A 23,819-nucleotide genomic window follows, 5' to 3' on the forward strand; every position below is an offset into this window, starting at 1 on the left:
ATGGACAGAACATTCCACATTCTTTCCTCTTTTGATTTCCTACCTTTCCCTATGATTTGTTAGCATCTGTCCATTGGCTTTGCTGTCAGCCGGCCAGGCTCCTTCTACACTGATCTGTTCCTCCAAAACAGCCATGCCTTTTTCACCTGTAAGGCTACATTTGTTTGAAATTCAATAATGTTTCCTTGGCATATTTCCGTAAATAATATCTGCTGGCATGTTGTGTCCTGCATGTGATGTTTCTCTCATTTGTAGACAGCCTGAACCAGGTCTGTTTGGGGATAAGCATTTTTCACAGAGTATCTGACTTGGCATCGACATTATATTCAGTACACATTCATGTTCATTTGTCTGGGAGAACATTGCAATCTTCTTTGGTTTGCGTTATGGGTACTCTTTGGCTTGTTTTTATTTGCTGATGGTAGCTACTTGGATGTTCTCTCAAAGTAGCCTGATATGCACGTGGATGCATGTTCATATATGCATGAAGAAATGAAATCTACATCAATATGAGGGGAAAATGTGATCTATGGACTTGGGCTTGTCCTTGAGCCATTGGATGCTGACCATATGGACAGCTTTGGTTTTGGGGGAATTTTAGAATTCTGGATAAGGGATGCTCAACCAATAATATATAATACTAGCTGTGCCCGGCCACGCGTTGCTGTGGCAAAGTATGGTTGTATGGGAAATAAAGTATCTTATATTATCTGCTTAGAACTGGATTATATGAGGCCCCTTCTACACAGCTGTATAAAATGCACACTGAAGTGGATTATATGGCAGTGTGGAGTCAAGATAATCCAGTGCAAAGCAGATAATATAAGATTATAAATGGGTTATATAGCTGTGTGGAAGAGCCTTGAGTCTGTACTGCCATATAATCCAGTTAAAATCAGATAATCTGTATTTTATAGGCAGTGTGGAAGAGGCCTGAGACCTAACTCTACCTGTCCCCTGGGCTGAGTGGGTTGCTAGGAGACCAAGTGGGCGGAGCTTAGCCTTCTAACTGGCAGCAATTGGATAAAAACAATTATTCCTCTCCCTTTAATTAGGACTTTATTTTTCTTTTCTTTTTGTTTTATGAACGTAGAGGCATGGATGAGGGGTTGTGCTGCCAAGTTTAGTGTTTCTGGGATGTGTGGTTTTGTTGTTTTGTCCTAGGCCGAAATTTCATTACCCTTATATATATATAGATGCCATTGTGGCTAACATTATTCAAAGTACATAACTCTTGGAATAGAATCACAGAATCATAGAGTTGGAGGACACCTCATGGGCCATCCAGCCCAATCCCCTGTCAAAAAGCAGGAAAATTGCATTCAAAGTATCCCCAAAGTATCCCTCATGGCAATCTTAAATCCCATTGATTTCTAAAGAACAAAAGTTCAACCAGTGTTCACCGAATCGAGGCGAGAAAATGTTGTTTTGCTAACCGTTTATCAAATTGCACTAATTGTTCTAAACTGACTATTTGGAACAAATTTTCCTTCATGAAGAAAGCATTCATCACGTTCTTGAATGAATGAACACCACTTGCATTTAGGGCTAGAATTCTGGGAGAAAAGGACACAGAGCCATTTATTTTGCACACAATGCCTTTAAACGATGCAATCAGACCAAATGAGATTTCATAATCTTCAGCTTCAGCAAGCATTACCCCCCGCAGCAGATGTTTTGCAGGTTATTCCAGATGGTTTCCGTGGACCGTAAAAAGCAGTTGCACAGTGAGAGGCATCCATCCATTATGTCAAGTTCATTTTTTTTTGAAAAATCCATTTTATAATTGATGTTTTCAGTTGTGGTAGAAATCAAAACCAGAGCTGTGTTAAACCAGCAACTGGGCTGGACTTTGGTTGTGAGCCCATGCATTTTAAAGAGGGATGTGTATGATGATGATGATGATAATAATCTATATATATAAAAGAGTGATGGCATCAGGGCAGTGCACAAAACAACAAAACTACAGGCCCCCCAACCTCGAAATTTGACAACAAAACCCATCATCCACAGCTCTAGGTTGATACAACAAAAAGAAAAGAAAAATAAAGTCCTAATTAGAGGGAGAGGAATAATTGTTTTTATCCAATTGCTGCCAGTTACAAGGCTAGGTTCCACCTACTTGGTCTCCTAGCAACCTACTCAGCCCAGGGGACAGGCACAAGAGTTTGGAGAGACCCCTAAGGGCCATCCAGCCCAACCCTTTCTACTATGCAGCAGGACACAATCCAAGCATTCACAACACATGGACAATAATAAAATAATAAATAAAACTTTATTTATACCCCGCCACCATCTCCCCAATGGGGACTCGGGGCGGCTTACATGGGGCCATGCCCGGGAAAAATACAATATAACACAATATAAAAACAACATATCATAATACAATTACAACAATACAATAAAGAATCATATACAGTACAACACAAAATCCAAAGAGCAATATAACAGGGCAGGCCGCACTGACACTCAGTTAAAACTCGGGGTGAGAAAAGGATAAGAAAACGGATAAGAATAAAACCACAGGGAACTAAGGAAAAGATAGCAGACAGTCTAGAGGATAAATAATGGGGGCGTAACAAAAGCATGAAACAGTTACTCTCCGAAAGCACATCGGAAGAGCCATGTTTTTAGATCTTTCCTAAAGTCTGAAAGAGTGGGGGCTTGCCTGATTTCAATGGGCAATGAGTTCCATAAACGGGGGGCCACAGCAGAAAAGGCCCTCTCCCTAGTTCCTACAAGGCGGGTCTGGGATAAAGGCAGTGGCGACAGGAGGGCCTCCCCTGACGATCGCAGAGATCGAGCAGGTTTATGGAAGGAGATACGGTCACGAAGGTAGGTGGGTCCCAAACCGTTTAGGGCTTTATATATGATGGTCTGCACCTTGAATTGGGATCGGAAAATGAACGGAAGCCAGTGGAGCTCCTTAAACAGGGGAGTAGATCTCTCCCTGTAATTCGCCCCAGTTATTAATCTGGCAGCCGAGCGTTGGACCAGTTGTAATTTCCGAGCCGTCTTCAAGGGAAGCCCCACGTAGAGCGCATTACAGTAGTCCAGTCTAGAGGTAACTAGGGCATGGACCACCGTGGTCAAGTCAGACTTCACGAGGTATGGTCGCAGTTGGCGCACAAGTTTGAGTTGTGCGAAAGCCCTCCCGGCCACCGCCGACACCTGCGCTTCAAGCGTCAACGCTGAATCCAGGAGGACCCCCAAACTGCGGACCTGTGATTTCAGGGGGAGTGCAACCCCGTCCAGCACAGGTTGCCACCCAATACCCCGATCTGACAAGCGATTGACCAAACTTGAAACGGCCTTACCACGTATATATAAATGTATATATAAATGTATAAATACTATACAATACTACACAGGGACATAGACCCCCTCTACCCTCACCACTTTCACAGTACACAAACAACCAAATGCATACTAAACATAAAGACAACCATACAACAGACATTCAATACCACCACTAGCTCAACAATTTCTCACCAACACCACCAGACAACACCACAGCAACGTGTGGCCGGGCACAGCTAGTAATAATAATAATAGTAACTTTATTTATATCCCGCCCCATCTCCTCAAGGGGACTCGGGGTGGCTTACATAGGGCCAAACCCAATTCATACCATAAAATACATCAATATAAAATACACAGTATAAAATACCATAATATAAAATACATAACAATCACAGTAAAACAACACAACTTCAACAGGGTAAAAAGCATAGCAATTAAAAGAGGTGATATCAGGACATTTCAGTTCATGATCTTGGAAGAGAGGAAAAAAGTTATGATTGTGTAACGGATTAAAGAAACCAATCACAGCCTTTCGTGGTAAGGCCGTTTCAAGTTTGTTACTGGGAAGAGAGGTTGCTGAATGTATTTTTATTTTTTATTTATTTACTACATTTATATCCCACTCTTCTCACCCCAGAGGGGACTCAAGAGTGGCTTACAAATCAAATGCACATACAAAATATATTATTAGCACAGCACAATATAAGCATTAAATTACTATATTGTACTATATCACAATATATGACAATATTATTAGTAATATTACATTTACCATATATACTCGAGTATAAACCGACCCAAATATAAGCCAAGGCACCTAATTTTACCACAAAAAAACCCCTGGGAAAACATTGACTCCAATATAAGCCGAGGGTGGTAAATTTCAGAAATAAAAATAGATAGCAATAAAATTACATTAATTGAGGCATCAGTATGTCAAATGTTTTTGAATATTTACATAAAGCTCAAATTTAAGATAAGACAGTCCAACTCTGATCAAATCATTATTCTCATCTTCTTCGTTGTAAATGTGCTTATGTATCCTTTTAATAATAATAATAGAGTAAAATAATACATGTAATAATAATAATAATAATAATAATAATAATAATAATAATAATAATAATAAATACAGGAAAATAATACTAGTAATAATAAACAGAGTAAAATAATAAATGCAATAATAATAAGAACAGAGTGAAATAATAAATGTATTAATAATAATAATAATAATAATAATAATAATAATAGACTACAATAAATGTAATAGTAGCAACAATAATAGAGAAAAATAATAAATGCAATAATACCAATAATAATAGAGAAAAATAATAAATGTACCATACAGGGCCGTAGCCAGAAAAATTTTTTGGGAGGGGTTTTGAAATTTGGGGGGGGGGTTGAACCCCTGACCCACCCGCCCCCCGGGCTCAGACCTGTCAATATCTGCTTGAGATAGTGCCTGGAGGGACTCTTAATGTTTTACATCTCATAGACTTAGCATGGGGGATTTGGTTAACCAGTTAAAATTCATGAGTAAACCAGGGTTTTTTTTTAACCTGAAAAATTTCGGGGGGTGGGGTGGGTGGTTTGAACCCATAACCCCCCCCCCTCGCTACAGGAATGGTACCATATATTCTCGAGTATAAGCTGACCCAAATATAAGCCAACCAGGACCCTCACCCAAGTATAAGCCGAGGGGGGCTTTTTCAGTCTTAAAAAGAGGGCTGAATAACTAGGCTTATACTCGAGTATATACAGTAATATATAATATACAGTTAATATTATTATATTATATTATTATTAGTATAATATTGTATTACATTATAATATTTTATCAATATTATAAGTATATACAATATATTATATATTTATACATTTTATTTTCTATCTCTGGAACCCAAATATTCTTAGCTGGGTTCGATCTCTCCCTGATTCCCATCAGTGTTGTGCAGAAGTTAACTCTATAGATTAACTCTATAGGGCCGGGCTGTGGCGCAGCTGGCTAGTAACCAGCTGCAATAAATCACTACTGACCGAGAGGTCATGAGTTCGAAGCCCGGGTCGGGTTAAGCCCCCGACCATTAAATAGCCCAGCTTGCTGTTGACCTATGCAGCCCTGAAAGACAGTTGCATCTGTCAATTAGGGAAATTTAGGTACGCTTTATGCGGGAGGCTAATTTAATTAATTTACAACATCATAAAACTGCCAGCAAAACACGAGGAAAGGAATGAGGAAGTACAGCCACTAGTGGACAGTGAAGCAACAGCTCCCCCTGTGGCCGGAATCGTGAAGCTGGAATGTTAAATGCCTCTGTGTCTGTCTATATATGTTGTTTGTCTGTTGGCATTGAATGTTTGCCATATATGTGTTCATTGTAATCCGCCCTGAATCCCCTTCGGGGTGAGAAGGGCGGAATATAAATACTGTAAATAAATAAATAACTGGAAAAAAATGTTAAATGCCTCTGTCTATATATGTTGTTTGTCTGTTGGCATTGAATGTTTGCCATATATGTGTTCATTGTAATCCGCCCTGAGTCCCCTTTGGGGTGAGAAGGGCGGAATATAAATACTGTAAATAAATAAATAACTGGGAAAAAATGTTAAATGCCTCTGTGTCTGTCTATATATGTTGTTTGTCTGTTGGCATTGAATGTTTGCCATATATGTGTTCATTGTAATCCGCCCTGAGTCCCCTTCGGGGTGAGAAGGGCGGAATATAAATACTGTAAATAAATAAATAACATATCACCCTCCAAAAATATTTGACATTACAAGACCTCTGTTTCCCTACAGGACCATTGCTATTATGGAGGACAGATTCCAAATGATACCGACTCTGCCGCAAGCATCAGTGCATGCAGTGGTTTGAGGTAAGAAGGCCAATAGCCTGCCCTTTGTGAAAAATATGGTGGTTGTGGTTGTGTTGTTATTATTATTATTATTATTATTATTATTATTATTATTATTATTATTATTGACAAATAATAAAATGATATAGATTCATAGTGCCTCCAGGACTGGTTCTTTTGATTGAACAGAAGGAGCTGCCCCTTATCAAGTCAACCATTCTGTCCCCCAAGTTCAGTACAGTCTATTCCAGTTAGTGGCAATCGCCGACAAAAACAGCTCCAGCTCGGGATGTTTTGCTCCTTGAAGTGGAACTAGAAATTTGACCCTCCCAACCAATCGAGGCGCATATTATGTTTTTGTGATCCCTGAGGCAGAACATTCCACGGACACCTCTCTTCTGTCAGTGCAAAGCTGGTGTCCTTTCATGACACTCAAAGGTCTGAAGCAATCGCTTGACTCTGCTACCGATGGAACCATGCTTACAACCTGAGCCGTGTAAGGATAGATGCCAGTGACTAAATATGGGGTTTTTAGCATCCAAGACAAGTAGTCCACCACTGAGTCCTGCCTCTTATATGGCAACTCTGTGCTGGACGTTGGACAAGTTACTCTTTTGGATGAGAACTCTTAGAATCAGCAAGCATGAGCAATGGTCAGTGTCTGAGCAAAATAATCCAATCAATCCCAGTTCTCAGTTCAATAAAGACATGAGCATAGCGGGTTTTTGAGGTACAATTGGCCCTTCACATTGGTAGGTTTCGCTTTTTGCAAATTTGATTATTTATTTATTATTTATTTACAGCATTTATATTCCGCCCTTCTCACCCCAAAGGGGACTCAGGCCGGATCACGTTACACATATAGGCAAACATTCAATGCCTTTTAACATAGAACAAAGACAAGACAAACATAGGCTCCGAGCAGGCCTCAAACTCATGACCTCCTGGTCAGAGTGATTCATTGCAGCTGGTTGCAGCTGGCTTGCTCTCCAGCCTGCGCCACAGCCCGGGCAGATTTGATTCATACGTTCATTCTGGAAATGTTTAGGTCCTCCAGGGTGACTCTGTGGTCAACATCTGTCAAAAGTTGACCATATAGTCACATAGGAGTTCCAAGTAAGAATATCTCTCTATGAATGGCCAATGGAAGTTGACTTTTAACTGACCCTGCAGGATCCAGAGATTGCAAGAGAGATGTCCTCTCTGTTTAAAAAAAATACTTAGCGTATATACTCGAGTATAAGCTGTCCCGAATATAAGCCGAGGCATCTAATTTTACCACAAAAAAAACTGGGAAAACATTGACTCCAGTATAAGCCGAGAGTGGTAAATTTCAGAAATAAAAACAGATACAGTAGAGTCTCACTTATCCAACACTCGCTTATCCAACGTTCTGGATTATCCAACACATTTTTGTAGTCAATGTTTTCAATATATCGTGATGTTTTGCTGCTAAATTCGTAAATACAGTAATTACAACATAGCATTACTGCGTATTGAACTACTTTTTCTGTCCAATTTGTTGTATAGCATGATGTTTTGGTGCTGAATTTGTAAAATCATAACCTAATTTGATGTTTAATAGGTTTTTTCTTGATCTCTCCTTATTATCCAACATATTCGCTTATCCAACGTTCTGCTGGCCCGTTTATGTTGGATAGTGAGATTGTACTGTACCAATAAAATTACATTAATTGAACTATCAGTAGGTTAAATGTTTTTGAATATTTACATAAAGCTCAAATTTAAGATAAGACTGTCCAACTCTGAATAAGTCATTACTCTCATCTTCTTCAATGTAAATGTGCTCATGTATCCTTTTAATAATAATAGAGTAAAATAATACATGTAATAATAAGAAGAATAAATACAGGAAAATAATACATGAATTAATACATACAGTAAAATAATAAATACAATAACAATAAGATCAGAGTGAAATAATAAATGTATTAATAATAATAAAAATAGAGTAAAATAAATGTAATAGTAGCAACAATAATCAAGAAAAATAATAAAATGTAATAATACCAATAATAATAGAGAAAAATAATAAATGTATCATATATTCTTGAGTATAAGCTGACCCAAATATAAGCCAATCAGGACCCTCACCCGAGTATAAGTCAACAGGGGCTTTTTCAGTCTTAAAAAAAGGACTGAAAAACTAGGCTTATACTCAAGTATATACAGTATTTACTTTCCCCACACTTTTTAGCAGTCCTATGCCCCTAAACCCCACAAATGTGGAATGTCTACTGTAGTCCATTTCTTTTAATATAAGACAAACAAATGAACTACAGTAGAATCTCACTTATCCAACATTCTGGATTATCCAACACATTTTTGTAGTCAATGTTTTCAATACATCATCATATTTTGGTGCTAAATTCGTAAATACAGTAATTACTACATAGCATTACTGTGTATTGAACTACTTTTTCTGTCAAATTTGTTGTATAACATGATGTTTTGGTGCTTCATTTGTAAAATCATAACCTAATTTGATGTTTAATAGGCTTTTCCTTAATCTCTCTTTATTATCCAACATATTCGCTTATCCAACATTCTGCTGGCCCATTTACGTTGGACAAGCGAGACGCTACTGTATTTGGTAATTAAACTGATCCTAGGAATAACTCAAGTGTCTTTCCTATTTCCTATCTATGTGACAGAATTGCTGGCCAAAAATGTATTTCTCTAAGATAGCTGGAATAGTCTCTGGGATGGAAACTCTGGCTCGCCAGCTCATAGACTTGGAGGCTCATGTGAGGCTGAATCAGCGTAGATTAAGCAAATAAATTGAAATTAGGGTCTATGGTAGCCTGGGAGTTTCAGATGTATTTCCAGAAAGGAGAAGCAGGAGGTTGGGCTTGTTCCATCTTGCTTAGGAAAGGAGATGGTTTCATTGGTAGGAAATGATCTTCACCATCCTTTGTGATGATTTTACAGAGGATATTTCAAGAGTCGTGGGAAGCGGTATATCATCGAACCCTTGAAGGCCTCGGAGCCTGATGCTCATGCCGTCTTCAGGTACGAAAGTCTGGAAAAAGAAGACGAAACGCCCAAGGTCTGTGGGGTAACTAACACGACCTGGCAGTCAGATGATGAGCCCATGAAAAAGACCTCCAGGATGAGCACAAGTGCAGAAGTAAGCTTTAACCTTCCAAGAACAGGGTGCAAATCTTGTTTTTTTTTTTTTGTCTCTCTTGTCCAAAGGGGGGGGGGGGAGACTTGTTCTCCTTGTTGAGTAAGACTACACATTTTCTATATTTTTTTCCATATTTTGGGACTTTTGCATTGTTTATCAGATAAGATATTGCTTAAGGTGCAGAATACAAAGTTTTTAACATTCCTGCTGCTTATAGAGGTTTTTCTGTTCCTGTTCCAGTCTCCTTTCTAAACTCATAAATTAACCTTATCTGCAGAGCTAGAGCGCCATGGTGCAATGGGTTAAACCCTTGTGCCAGCTGAACTGCTGACCTGAAGGTTGGGTTGCTGACCTGAAGGTTGCCGATACGAATCTTCAAGACCAGGGTGAGCTCCCGTCTGTCAGTTCTAGCTTGCAAGGACATGAGGGAAGCCTCCCAGCAGGATGGCAACACATCCGGGAATCTCCTGGGCAATGTCTCTGTAAACGGCCAATTCTCTCACACCAGAAGCAACTTGCAGTATGTTCTCAAGTTGCTTCTGACACGATTAAAAAAGTCTGCAGAACTATTTTTTGATCTCTGTATATGTGCCGCTCAGCAAATAGATTCAAAATGCTGAGATGCAAAATTTTAGTAACTGGTTTTGAACAAATATGACACAATTCCCAGCAAAGCAAGAGAGTCATTAAAAAAACCCTCAAGATCTCAGCAGCTCTTCAAAAACACTGGTTAGTGTTACTGTCACTATGAGATAATTGCCTTCAATGGACAACCTACTTCAAACTAAACATATGTGTGTGTGTGTTTTAATATGAGCAGTCTCCCAGACTTCTTGGCAGCTTTTAATCTATATATCTATATATATAAAAGAGTGATGGCATCACGGCAGTGGACAAAACAACAAAAGTAAACACCCCACAACCTCGAAAATTGACAGCACAACCCCTCATCCATGCCTCTAGGTTGATACAACAAAAAGAAAAGAAAACTAAAGTCCTAATTCGAGGGAGAGGAATAATTGTTTTTATCCAATTGCTGCCAGTTAGAAGGCTAAGCTCTGCTCACTTGGTCTCCTAGCAACCCACTCAGTCTAGGGGACCCTTTACCTTAACTAACACCAATTCCTCAATACTTTATTTCCCATACCACCATACTTTGCCACAGCAATGTGTGGCCGGGCACAGCTAATAGAATTATAAAGTTGGAAGAGACCACAAGGGCCATCCAGTCCAATCCCATTTTGCCATGCAGGAAGGCACAAAGCACTCCAGACAGATGGCCATCTAGCCTCTGCTTAAAAACCTCCAAAGCAGACTCCACTGGACTCCCACGCAGCATGTTCCACTGCTGAAAAGCTCTTACCATCAGGATGTTCTTCCCAATGTTTAGGTGGAATCTCTTTCCCTGCTGTTTGAATCCATTGCTCCATGTTCTAGTCTCTAGAGCAGGCATGGGCAAACTTTGCCCCTCCAGGTGTTTTGGATTTCAACTCCTAACCAGCTGTTAGGAATTGTGGGACTTGAAGTCCAAAACACCTGGAGGGCTGAAGTTTGCCCATGCCTGCTCTAGAGCCACAGGAAACAAACTTGCTTCATCTACTATACAACATCCTTTTAAAACATTTTCACACGGTTATCATGCCATTTCCTGACCTTCTTTTCTCCAGGCTAAACCAATCCAGCTTCCTAAGGATGAACAAGCTCTAACATAATAAATGTCTTACTTCATCCATTGATATTTCTTTAGCTTATGTGCTTTGGCTGGGCTGAAAAACAGCCGCTTGTAGAATCTAAAGTTTTGATTATCTGGTGAGTTGTCATTCTTGTTCACTACGTTCTTAGAAGCCTCATCTGGATTGTCTTTGTATTATTCTTCTGTTTAGAAACAAAACTACCTGAAAGCCAGAAAATATGTTGAACTTTACATCGCTGTAGACAACAGAGTGGTAAGTATATGAATGAATGTGTCTGTTTCGAATTTTTTTATGGAAAGGCCATGAAGTTCCAACTTTACAAAAAAAAAAAAAAAAAGCACTGGTTGGTAAGGATTTGGCGCAAGTGCCCTCTGCCGGCAGAAATTCCCTTTTGTTGGCAGAGATGTTTTGTATAATTTATCTCAAAAAACTATTTCCAAAAATGTCTCTGCTGGTGAAGATATACCGGCAGAAGTAATTTCCACTTCTGAGTTCAAGCGAAAGTAAACATGTTGAATATATTTGCTGAATGACCAAACTCTAATTGATTCAATGAGTGTTATTGCTTTTTGGAGGAACACAAGTACCGTATATACTCGAGTATAAGCTGACCCGAATATAAGCCGAGGCACCTAATTTTACCACAAAAAACTGGGATAACTTATTGACCCGAGTATAAGCTGAGGGTGGTAAATTTCAGAAATAAAAACAGATACCAATAAAATTACATGAATTGAGGCATCCGTAGGTTAAATGTTTTTGAATATTTACATAAAGCTCAAATTTAAGATAAGATTGTCCAACTCTGATCAAATCATTATTCTCATCTTCTTCGATGTAAATGTGCTTATGTATCCTTTTAATAATAATAGAGTAAAATAATACATGTAGTAATAATAATAATAATAAATATAGGAAAATAATACATGTAATAATAAATAGAGTAAAATAATAAATGCAATAATAATAATAAGATCAGAGTGAAATAATAAATGTATTATTAATAATAAAAATAGAGTAAAATAAATGTAATAGTAGCAACAATAATAGAGAAAAATAATAAATGTAATAATACCAATAATAATAGAAAAAATAATAAATGTACCATATATTCTTGAGTATAAGCTGACCGAAATATAAGCCAACCAGGACCCTCATGCGAGTATAAGCTGAGGGGTTTTTTTTCAGTCTTTAAAAAAGGGCTGAAAAACTAGGCTTATACTCAAGTATATACAGTAATCACATTGTTTTGACAAAATCCACTGAAGGTATTTTATCAGCAGAAAATGTTTAAGAGGGGTTGAAATATATTGAGATTCTCCAAGGGTTGCATGAAGCCCATGGGCTTTGCAGTGTCCATCCCTGGTAAAAGCATTTTCCCCAATGTCCTCACATAGTAAGCATTCAGACCACCAACATAGTTTGGAAGCACAAAGGAAACTGGGATTTCAAAGGAGAACTTATGAATTTAAAAAAATTGCCCACAATGCAGATTTGCATTTCTTCACAAGACAGTCTTGTGAAAATTACTTGAAAGGAAAATGATCTTAGGATGATGTCATTTCAGACTTAGTTCCTTCCTCCTAACAATTGTGACCACAGTGCCATTCCACTTCCATATATAGCTCTGGTCTCCAAAGTGCTTATTTCAACAAAAAAATATGTAAGAGGCCTATTGTATGAAGAACAAAGTTCTACCATGCAATAAGTCACTTTTCATTTCCATATGCCATTAAGAATGACCTAACCTGGGCAGTTTCATTATAGCGTAATTTATGACTTTTCTTGTAAATTAATACTTGACTAAGGAAATTGCCCTAGAAGGAAAAGGACCAGGGCATGAGTAGTGAAAGAGCACAAAGACATGTTGCTGGAGTGTAAATGACCACGGGATAATGCCAACCAGTGGGGCCGGGCTGTGGCGCAGCTGGCTAGTAACCAGCTGCTATAAATCACTACTGACCGAGAGGTCATGAGTTCGAAGCCCGGGTCGGGTTAAGCCTCTGACCATTAATAGCCCCGGCTTGCTGTTGACCCCGAAAGACAGTTGCACCTGTCAATTAGGGAAATTTAGGGACGCTTTATGCGGGAGGCTAATTTACAACACCATAAAACTGCCAGCAAAACACGAGGAAAGGAATGAGGAAGTACAGCCACTACTGGACAGTGAAGCAACAGCTCCCCCTGTGGCCGGAATCGTGAAGCTGGAAAAATGTTAAAAATGCCTCTGAGTCTGTCTAATGTATGTTGTTTGTCTGTTGGCATTGAATGTTTGCCATATATGTGTTCATTGTAATCCGCCCTGAGTCCCCTTCGGGGTGAGAAGGGCGGAATATAAATACTGTAAATAAATAATAAATAAATAAGTGGCTCAGCTGTTGGCTCCTAAGAACATGAATGGACAGAAATAGGATCTCATGTGCTTGAAAGCCACTGCATTGTTCTCCTGACACTTGTAAACGACTCTTGAGTTGGGTTATTTCTTGTCACCTTCACCCCAAGATCTGTATTATCTGGATACAAGAGGCCGGAAAGAGCTACGTAGACCTTTGGTGTGTTTCCGTCATGGTGCTGATGGAGGAGGCAACTTGGTGTTGCTCCCTGGCCTTTGTGCAACAAGAAGCAATGGGCAACATTTATTATCCTACAAACATCTCTGTACATTTCAAGGCCTGTGACTTTCCAGAAACATGGTTTTAAACCATTCTCTGATCCCGACACAGTAATTTAGCCTGGTTGTTTGGGAGGCAGGGAGTTTAAAGATGTTTACAAAGTACATTCTGTCCCACTCATAAATGGTTGAATGTGTTTCATGGATCTCTTGGGATTGAGACATTCTTGCAATACTTGTTTGCCCAGAGATGATAGTGGATAAGAAAGACTATATATTATGGCCACCACGAGCTAGCATGGGACAGGTTTTAGCGTTGAACTTTGGAGGCCAGGGTTCAATTCTACGCTCAGCCATAGAAACCCACTGAATGATTGCACAATCTCAGCACCAGAAAACCCTGTGATGAATAATTTTTTTAATTGAATTGATTTTTAATGAATTGATTTTTAATGCCTTTTAAATTTATTTGTGCGTTTTTGTATTTGATATTATTGTATGCTGGTTTTATATCTGTAAGCCGCCCTGAGTCCCTCTGGAGAGATGGTGGCGGGGTACAAAAATAAAATTATTATTATTATTATTATTATTATTATTATTATTATTATTATTATTATTATTTTAGGAACACTTGAAGACACTCAATTTAGGGACACACACCAACAACAGTAACAACAACCACCATAACTGCAGCTGCTTCACTCTTACCACTATTACATCAACAGCAACACATCAGTTGCAATTCACCACCAAAGAATGCCAAAGAGGGTTATCAACTGCAAGCTCATACACTACAAAAGTTTGAATTGCAGACTTTCTATAGCTGCATTAAAATTCTCTCCACAAAAGTATATCAAAGAGTTCTTAGCTGCCCTACAGCAAAAAGGATTCCAGGGTGTTGCATTAGATGATTAATAAAATGATTCATCTCCATGTATTAGCCAAATGTAATGAAACCTACAAATAGATGCGGCAGCTAATGGAGCCGAACAAAAAGAGATTAAAAGGAATTAAAGCAAATAGTGACATTTCTAGGAGATGGTTTGGCAATTAACCTGGTGCAGAAAAGAATGTTGTTTGCAGTGTGCTGGTTAGAATACATTATGAAGAACAAAATATACATTCTAATACAGTAGAGTCTCACTTATCCAAGCTAAACAGGCCGGCAGAAGCTTGGATAATCGAATATCTTGGATAATAAGGAGGGATTAAGGAAAAGCCTATTAAACATAAATTAGGTTATGATTTTACAAATTAAGCACCAAAACATCATGTTATACAACAAATTTGACAGAAAAAGTAGTTCAATACACAGTAATGTTATGTTGTAATTACTCTATTTACGAATTTAGCACCAAAATATCATGATATATTGAAAACATTGACTACAAAAATGGCTAGGATAATCCAGAAACTTGGATAAGCAAGGCTTGGATAAGTGAGACTTTACTGTATATTGAAATGTGTGTGCATGTGCAAAGATAGATGCCTGGATAAATAATAGACACATGGACACATAGATAGAGGATATAGGCACAACACCTTACTACATATATGTTTCACTTGAATTGGGTGTCTTCATTTCTTCACAATGTGTCTATCATGTCATAGCCACTTCCTAATGTGTTGTGTTCCCCTTTTTCTTTTTCTTTTCAGTTTAGAAAGTACAGCCGTAATATGACTGGCGTAAAAACAAGGGTGTTTGAAATAGTCAATTACATAAACTTGGTAAGATATTATGCTAAAGATGTTTATTTCATGTCAAAAGCATTGCATAAATAGATAAGTATGATGAAATCTTTGGTGTTACAATACAATGTTACAAATCTAAAAAAATCTGTTATTTCCTGTTTACCTGTGCAGTACCTACTTTGAAAGTTGTTATTATACTCTAGAAACTTCATTTTTGTAGCTGTAACAAACTATGTTGAATTGGTTGAGACTCAATGATATATTCATTGAAAAACTATAGCAAAATGTTCTGCAGGATGTCCCACAAAAACAGTTTTTACAGCTTAATCAACTTTTTCTATGTTTTTATGATAGAACCAATTAGGAAACAACATTTATAACCCAGGAACAAAAATCGTGGTAGATAGTATAATGTTGTGTTTTATTGCCCTCTGGTGTTCATCTTTATTGGTATAATTTATATGGTCTTCATTGTTGTGTAGCTGATAAATCTTATTAATTTGCACTGTATTTCTTAATTCCCTGCTAAAGAGAACTTTTAAAAATAGCATTTAATCTAGGTTCTGTTAAAAGGAGTTCCATTTAACTAATAAACTTGGGATATTATTACTGTTGTATAAACCTTTGTTTTAACTTCTGTTTTATCATCTTCTTGTGTTTTAAACTGTGTATATTGTTAATGTATTTGTGCTGTTACTTTTGTAACATTGTGAGCCGCCCCGAGTCCCCACGGGGAGATGGTGGTGGGGTATAAATAAAGTTTTATTATTATTATTATTATTATTATTATTATTATTATTATTATTATTATGTTTAAAACTGATTAAATAAAGGGATCACATGTGTGAGGAGAACTAGAAATACGTTCTTGTGGAAGATCAGATGTTGATTCTATCCATGTTTTTATGATAGCACCAACCAGAAAATGACATTTATAAGCCAGGAAAAATTCATGTTGCAAAGTGTAATAGCTTTAAGCCAAAATGGGTTAATATTGCTCGGTTCCACTATTTCACCTCTGACACTGACCCATAGCATGAATGTGAACTCCATGCAAGTTCCTGAAGCTGAAGTGTATCTGAAGGTACTTCTGTATTCTGATGACGGATTGTTTTCCTTGCAGGTTTACAAAGCCATAAACATTCATGTTGCATTGATTGGCCTAGAAATTTGGTCCGACGGGGATAAGATTGCTGTGGATTCATCAGCAGGCGTCACTTTAGATCGGTTTTCAGCCTGGAGACAGGAAATTCTCTTGAAACGGAAACACAATGACAATGCTCAATTACTGACGTAAGTATTTCTGTAGTAGTGCAAAAGAACTGATGCAACCAGGTGAAGAGTTCAGGAGAGCATCTACAGCAGGCATGGGCAAACTTGGGCCCTCCAGGTGTTTGGACTTCAACTCCCACCATTCCTAACAGACTCAAGCTTAAGGACCGATAGGTTCATTTGCTTACAGCAGTGATATTGTAATGGTATGCACAAATGAGTGATCACTCCATAATCCTTTTTTGTCTTTCTTACAGGGATATAGATTTTACTGGACCTACAGTTGGATTGGCCTATGTGGGAACCATGTGCACTCCTAAACATTCCTTAGGAGTCGTTCAGGTTTGTAGAACTGAGATAATTAAACAAATGCTTATAGAATAGTATGTTTTCAATACAAGTAGGGACGGTTGAATTGGGAATTTTTAGTCCATGGCCACTTCTTACATCTCTCCCATTTTACTATTTCCTCATTTGCATTTTTTAAAAAGTCTACTCAATGTGCATGAGATCTACATTACTGTTATGTTAGATGCACAATTTATCTCCATTCTATTGTGAAATACTTACCGTATATACTCGAGTATAAGCCGAAGCACCTAATTTTACTACAAAAAACTGGGAAAACATTGACTCTAGTATAAGCTGAGGGTGGTAAATTTCAGAAATAAAAATAGATGCCAATAAAATTACATGAATTGAGGCATCAGTAGGTTAAATGTTTTTGAATATTTACATAAAGCTCAAATTTAAGATAAGACTGTCCAACTCTGATCAAATCATTATTCCCATCTTCTTCAATGTAAATGTGCTTATGTATCCTTTTAATAATAATAATAGAGTAAAATAATACATGTAATAATAATAATAATAATAATAATAATAATAATAATAATAATACGCAAAGATACTGTGGGACTTCCGAATCCAGACTGACAAAGTTCTGGAACACAACACACCAGACATCACAGTTGTGGAAAAGAAAAAGGTTTAGATCATTGATGTCGCCATCCCAGGTGACAGTCGCATTGACGAAAAACAACAGGAAAAACTCAGCCGCTATCAGGACCTCAAGATTGAACTTCAAAGACTCTGGCAGAAACCAGTGCAGGTGGTCCCGGTGGTGATGGGCACATTGGGTGCCGTGCCAAAAGATCTCAGCCGGCATTTGGAAACAATAGACATTGACAAAATCACAATCTGCCAACTGCAAAAGGTCACCCTACTGGGATCTGCACGCATCATCCGAAAATACGTCACACAGTCCTAGACACTTGGGAAATGTTCGACTTGTGATATTTTGATACGAAATCCAGCATATCTATCTTGTTTGCTGTGTCATACAATAAAATAATAATAATAATAATAATAATAATGGAAAATAATACATGTAATAATAAATAGAGTAAAATAATAAATGTAATAATAATAATAAGATCAGAGTGAAGTAATAAATGTATTAATAATAATAAAAATAGAGTAAAATAAATGTAATAGTAGCAACAATAATAGAGAAAAATAATAAATGTACCATATATTCATATATTGCCTTGCCGCCCTATATGAGAGCCATGCGGGAGTTAGGGCCTTTCACCCTAGCACTCAAGACCTGGCTCTTTACTAGAGCTTTTAATCTATTTTAATTTTTATCAATATTTGTATGTATGTATTTTTATCCTTTACAATTTTATCTTGTAAATCGCCTAGAGCATCGTGAATGGAGGGCGATTAATAAGTAATTAAATGATGATGATGATGATGATGATGATATATTCTCGAGTATAAGCTGACCCAAATATAAGCCAACCAGGGCCCTCACCCGAGTAAGCCAAGGGGGGCTTTTTCACTCTTAAAAAAAGGGCTGAAAAACTAGGCTTATACTCAAGTATATACAGTTCTTTATATTCAGTTATGTATGAGAGAGAGAGAGAGAGAGAGAGAGAAGAGTGACTGGCAGGCACAGGCACTCCTTCACATCACACACACACTCTCCTTGGAAAGAGAGTGTATGTGTGGCGCGAAGGCCCAGAAAGTGCCTGCACCTGAAAGTGCCTGCAGCCGAGCGCCTCTTACTCTGTGATGCCAAAAAGTAGGCCAGTAGCCGGGACCCTCCCCGTCTGCCTTCGTGTCAAACAGATTTTCATATAGGGAGGAGCATTCTTGTTCCGTGCTCCCAAAGAAATGAAAGACACAAAGGAAACAAATCAAATGGGAGAAATGAATTCTGCACACAACTCAACTAATTACTAGGGTGATACAAATGATCTTCCTCTACATCTTAATTCCGCAGAATCTTAAAAACTAGTCTTTGTGTGTAGTCATGTTAAATATAAATGTACAATTATAACAGAATTTGCAGTCTGCGCACAAAACTACAATACCCAATGATATTGTAGTTTTGTGAGCAGTGAAAGTATCCTACTTGAAATGGTCTTGACAAATATGTACGGTGTAGCACAGGTGTCCCCAAACTTTTTAAACAGGGGGCCAGTTCATAATCCTTCGGACCGTTGGAGGGCCGGACTATAGTTGGCCTCCAAGCAATAATAACAATAACAACAACAATAAAAAAGGGTTGGAAGAGACCCTTTGAGCCATTGAGTCCAATCCCCTTCTGCCTTTGTGCACCAAAAGCACAAGCAAAGCACCCCTGACAGATTACCACCCAGCCTCAATGTTAATAATAATAATAATAACAACGATCTGCCAACTGCAAAAGGCCACCCTACTGGGATCTGCACGCATCATCCGAAAATACATCACACAGTCCTAGACACTTGGGAAGTGTTCGACTTGTGATTTTGTGATACGAAATCCAGCATATCTATCTTGTTTGCTGTGACATAATAATAATAATAATAATATAATAATAATAATAATAATAATAATAATAATAATAATAATAATAATAAAAGGTTGGAAGAGAAGAAGAGACCCCTTGGGTCATTTAGCCCAACCCCCTTTTGCCCTTCTGCCGTAGGGGCCGGATAAATGGCTTCGATGGGCCGCATCTGGCCCCCGGGCCTTAGTTTGGGGACCTCTGGTGTAGCATATTCTCATTTACCGAACATAAAAGCTACTAAATTAATTTAAGTTGAACCTTTTGGCCCAGGAGTAATAATATTTCAATTTACCTTGTTTTTTTTTTCTTTAGCATACTAACCAATGGTTCCTTTGTGTGTGTTTGCATGTAGGATCACAACACAAGCCCAATTGCTATCGGTGCAACCATGGCCCATGAGATGGGCCATAACTTTGGAATGAATCATGACACAAGTTTTTGTAAGTGCAGCTCAGAGTCATGCATCATGGCCGGTCAACTCAGGTGAGGAAACAGCATAACCGACTGTTATTTTCTTCTGTATTAAATTGCTTTGCAATCCTTAATACATTGGGAACCACTGTCCTAGGGAAAGTTGATGGGAGGGTGAAAAGCTTGCTGGTATATTAACTGGGAAAGACTGAATGCCCAGAGTTTGGGTCACTGTAGACTAACTGTTCTTCTAGGCAAAGTTTAGGGAATCTCCCTGGGCCCATTTGAAGAATCCTTAGCCAGAAATTAAACTTATTCATTTATTTATTTACTGTACTTATACCCCACCCTTCTCACCCTCAAACGGGGACTAAGTTCAGTTTACAAACTATGGCAATAATTTCATGTCAAATTCAGACTATAATAATAACAGTAAAACACAATATTATAAAACAGTAAAAACATATACATATCTATATATATAAAAGGGTAATGAAATTTCGGCCTAGGACAAAACAACAAAACTACACATCCCAGAAACACTAAACTTGGCAGCACAACCCCTCATGCATGCCTCTACGTTCATACAACAAAAAGAAAAGAAAAATAAAGTCCTAATTAGAGGGAGAGGAATAATTGTTTTGATCCAATTGCTGCCAGTTAGAAGGCTAAGCTCCGCCCACTTGGTCTCCTAGCAACCCACTCAGCCCAGGGGACAGGCAGAGTTAGGCCTCATTTAGGCCTCTTCCACACTGCCTATAAAATACAGATTATCAGATTTTAACTGGATTATATGGCAGTGTACACTCAAGGCCCTTCCACACAGCTATATAACCCATTTAGAATCTTATATTATCTGCTTTGAACTGGATTATCTTGACTCCACACTGCCATATAATCCACTTCAGTGTGCATTTTATACAGATGTGTAGAAGGGGCCTCATATAATCCAGTTCTAAGCAGATAATATAAGATTATAAATATACAGTACAGTCTCACTTATCCAATATAAACACCCCGGCAGAACGTTGGATAAGTGAATATGTTGGATAATAAGAAGGGATTCAGGAAAAGCCGATTAAACATCAAATTAAGCAATCATTATACAAATTAAGCACCAAAACATCATGTTATACAACAAATTTGATAGAAAATGTAGTTCCATGCACTACTTCCATACTATGTAATAATTACTGTATTTACAAATTTACTACCAAAATATCACAATGAATTTAAAACACTGACTACAAAAACATCTATATATATAAAAGAGTGATGGCATCAGGGCAGCGGACAAAACAACAAAACTACAGGCCCCCCAACCTCGAAATTTGACAACACAACCCATCATCCACGGCTCTAGGTTGATACAACAAAAAGAAAAGAAAAATAAAGTCCTAATTAGAGGGAGAGAAATAATTGTTTTTATCCAATTGCTGCCAGTTACAAAGCTAAGTTCCACCCACTTGGTCTCCTAGCAACACACTCAGCCCAGGGGACAGGCACAAGAGTTTGGAGAGACCCCTAAGGGCCATCCAGCCCAACCCTTTCTACTATGCAGGACACAATGCAAGCATTCACAACACATGGACAACATATAAATACTATACAATAGTACACAGGGACATAGACTCCCCTCTACCCTCACCACTTTCACAGTACACAAACAACCAAATGCATACTAAACATAAGGACAGCCATACAACAGACATTCAATACCACCAGTACCTCAACAAGTTCTCACCAACACCACCAGACAATGCCACAGCAAAGCGTGGCCGGGCATAGCTAGTTTACTACTAAAAGGCAGACTGCGTTGGATAATCCAGAACATTGGATAAGCAAATGTTGGATAAGTGAGATTCTACTGTAATATATACTTTGCCACAGCAAAGCGTGCCTGGGCATAGCTAGTTTACTACTAAAAGGTAGACTGCGTTGGATAATCCAGAACATTGGATAAGCAAATGTTGGATAAGTGAGATTCTACTGTAATATATACTTTGCCACAGCAACACGTGGTCGGGCACAGCTAGTCAGTTATAAGTAATCTTTCAGTTGATTAAAACATATCCAAGGTCTAGCACCAGCTGAGCTTTATAAGCATCAAATCAATTTCTTTCGCTATTCTTATACGGTTTCCGTCATACTTAAAGACTTTGATCAAAACTGCTATAACATCTGTTTATTGTTCCATCTTTGCAGCTACAAAACTCCCCGGGATTTCAGTTCTTGTAGTCTCCAAGATTTCCAGAAATACATGATGGACCGATCCCCAGATTGCGTCATTAATATGCCATCGCCCAAGGAGATCATTGCAACCCCAGTTTGTGGGAATAACTTTGTGGAAGAGGGAGAGGAATGTGACTGTGGTTCTCCAAAGGTATCTTTCCATTCTTGTTCTTGTTCAAAAAACCCTGCCAGGTGGTGGAAGTCATAGAATCATAGAATTGGAAAAGACCTCTGTTACATTCCCAAGCATCTTAACAGATATTTATTTATTGATAGTGTTCAAATCCTGCTCTTCAGCCGAGAGGGCTCCCAGAGCACTTAATGCCACTGAAAAACCTTGTTTTGGTAAACCGTTCTCTCAAAAAGCCGGTTGGACTAGACAGAGCAGCAGAAATGGAAAAACTAACTAATGCTGTTCTTGGCTTTAAGGAATGCATGAACGAATGCTGTGATGCTGCAACGTGTAAACTGAAACCGGGTGCAAAATGTGGATATGGGGAATGTTGTGAAAGGTGCCAGGTAAGGCTTGTTTTCTGTGCTAGAATCAGCAATGTCCAAATGCTCAAGGATATTTTCATTTTCATTGAGAAAGGATGCCTCCCTTGATACAGGGGAAGAATGTACTGGAGAGGAAAAGAAATGATTAGTGCCAGTATTAGTATTTTTTTTTTTTTTAAAAAAAAAACAAAACAGTAGAAAACACAATATTTAAGCAATTTAAACAACAGCTGGAATTTAAGATGCCCTGAATAGGAAAAATCTAGAAATGCACAACTAACAACTTGCCATGGAAAAGACTGTTGAACTTTCTTATTCCATCATATGAGAATAAAATAAATGATAGTTTACGTGTCTAGCTAGACGATATTTTGATTTTTCTGCTGATTAGCTAGAAAGGTTTTCATTTCTGTGTCTTTATCATTCACTGGGCCCCTGGTGGCACAGTGTGTTAAAGCACTGAGCTGCTGAACTTGTGGACCGAAAGGTCCCAGGTTCAAATCCCGGGAGCGGAATGAGCACCCGCTGTTAGCCCCAGCTCCTGCCAACCTAGCAGTTCGAAAACATGCCAATGTGAGTAGATCAATAGGTACCACTCCGGCGGGAAGGTAATGGCACTCCATGCATTCATGCTGGCCACATGACCTTGGAGATGTCTATGGACAACGCCGGCTCTTCAGCTTAGAAATGGAGATGAGCACCAACCCCCAGAGTCGGTCACAACTGTACTTAACATCAGGGGAAACCTTTACCTTTTATGATTCTCACCTTGCATTTCTCTGTAGAGGTGCATCTCCACTGTTGAATTAATGCAGTTTGATACCACTTTGTCTAACATGACTCAATGCTGTGGGAGTTGGAGTTTCACAAGGTCTTTAGCTTTTGTTTCATGGCCAGAATCACTGTGATGCAGTGGGGTTTTCAGGCTATATGTTTTAGCAGCATTTTCTCCTGATGTTTCGCCTGCATCTGTGGCTGGTATTATCAGAGGCATCTTTAGCTTTTTTGGTCAAATAATGCAGGTGTCTCACCAAACTACAACTCTCATGATTCCACAGTATCGAGCCATAGCGAGTGGTATCAAACTGACTCATACACCCTGCGTCAACTAAATTATATTTTTCCCTAGAATAACATGTGTAGGATTTTGTTGGTTCAGTTAACAGCCCTAACCCTATCTAGATCCCTTGGAAGTAGAAATAACAGAAATCTCCCAACTCATCGAGCTATTTGAGATCACAGCCCAGCCACTATGGGA

The 23,819-nt window shown here is 38.4% G+C and overlaps 1 protein-coding gene across 1 annotated transcript in view; it reads left to right on the forward strand.

Moving 5' to 3' along the window:
• adam28 (ADAM metallopeptidase domain 28) overlaps window positions 1–23,819 on the forward strand; it is a 54,479-nt gene that overhangs the window by 14,903 nt on the left and 15,757 nt on the right. Inside the window, exons 5-13 of the mRNA XM_008119851.3 lie at window positions 6,103–6,179; window positions 9,111–9,309; window positions 11,193–11,255; window positions 15,271–15,342; window positions 16,430–16,599; window positions 16,836–16,920; window positions 19,773–19,903; window positions 22,037–22,214; window positions 22,493–22,582. Coding sequence (XP_008118058.2) covers window positions 6,103–6,179; window positions 9,111–9,309; window positions 11,193–11,255; window positions 15,271–15,342; window positions 16,430–16,599; window positions 16,836–16,920; window positions 19,773–19,903; window positions 22,037–22,214; window positions 22,493–22,582 — 1,065 coding nt within the window. The remainder of the gene's footprint in view (window positions 1–6,102; window positions 6,180–9,110; window positions 9,310–11,192; window positions 11,256–15,270; window positions 15,343–16,429; window positions 16,600–16,835; window positions 16,921–19,772; window positions 19,904–22,036; window positions 22,215–22,492; window positions 22,583–23,819) is intronic.

The sequence above is a fragment of the Anolis carolinensis genome, unplaced genomic scaffold, assembly GCF_035594765.1.
Source record: "Anolis carolinensis isolate JA03-04 unplaced genomic scaffold, rAnoCar3.1.pri scaffold_8, whole genome shotgun sequence".
Taxonomy (NCBI): domain Eukaryota; kingdom Metazoa; phylum Chordata; class Lepidosauria; order Squamata; family Dactyloidae; genus Anolis; species Anolis carolinensis.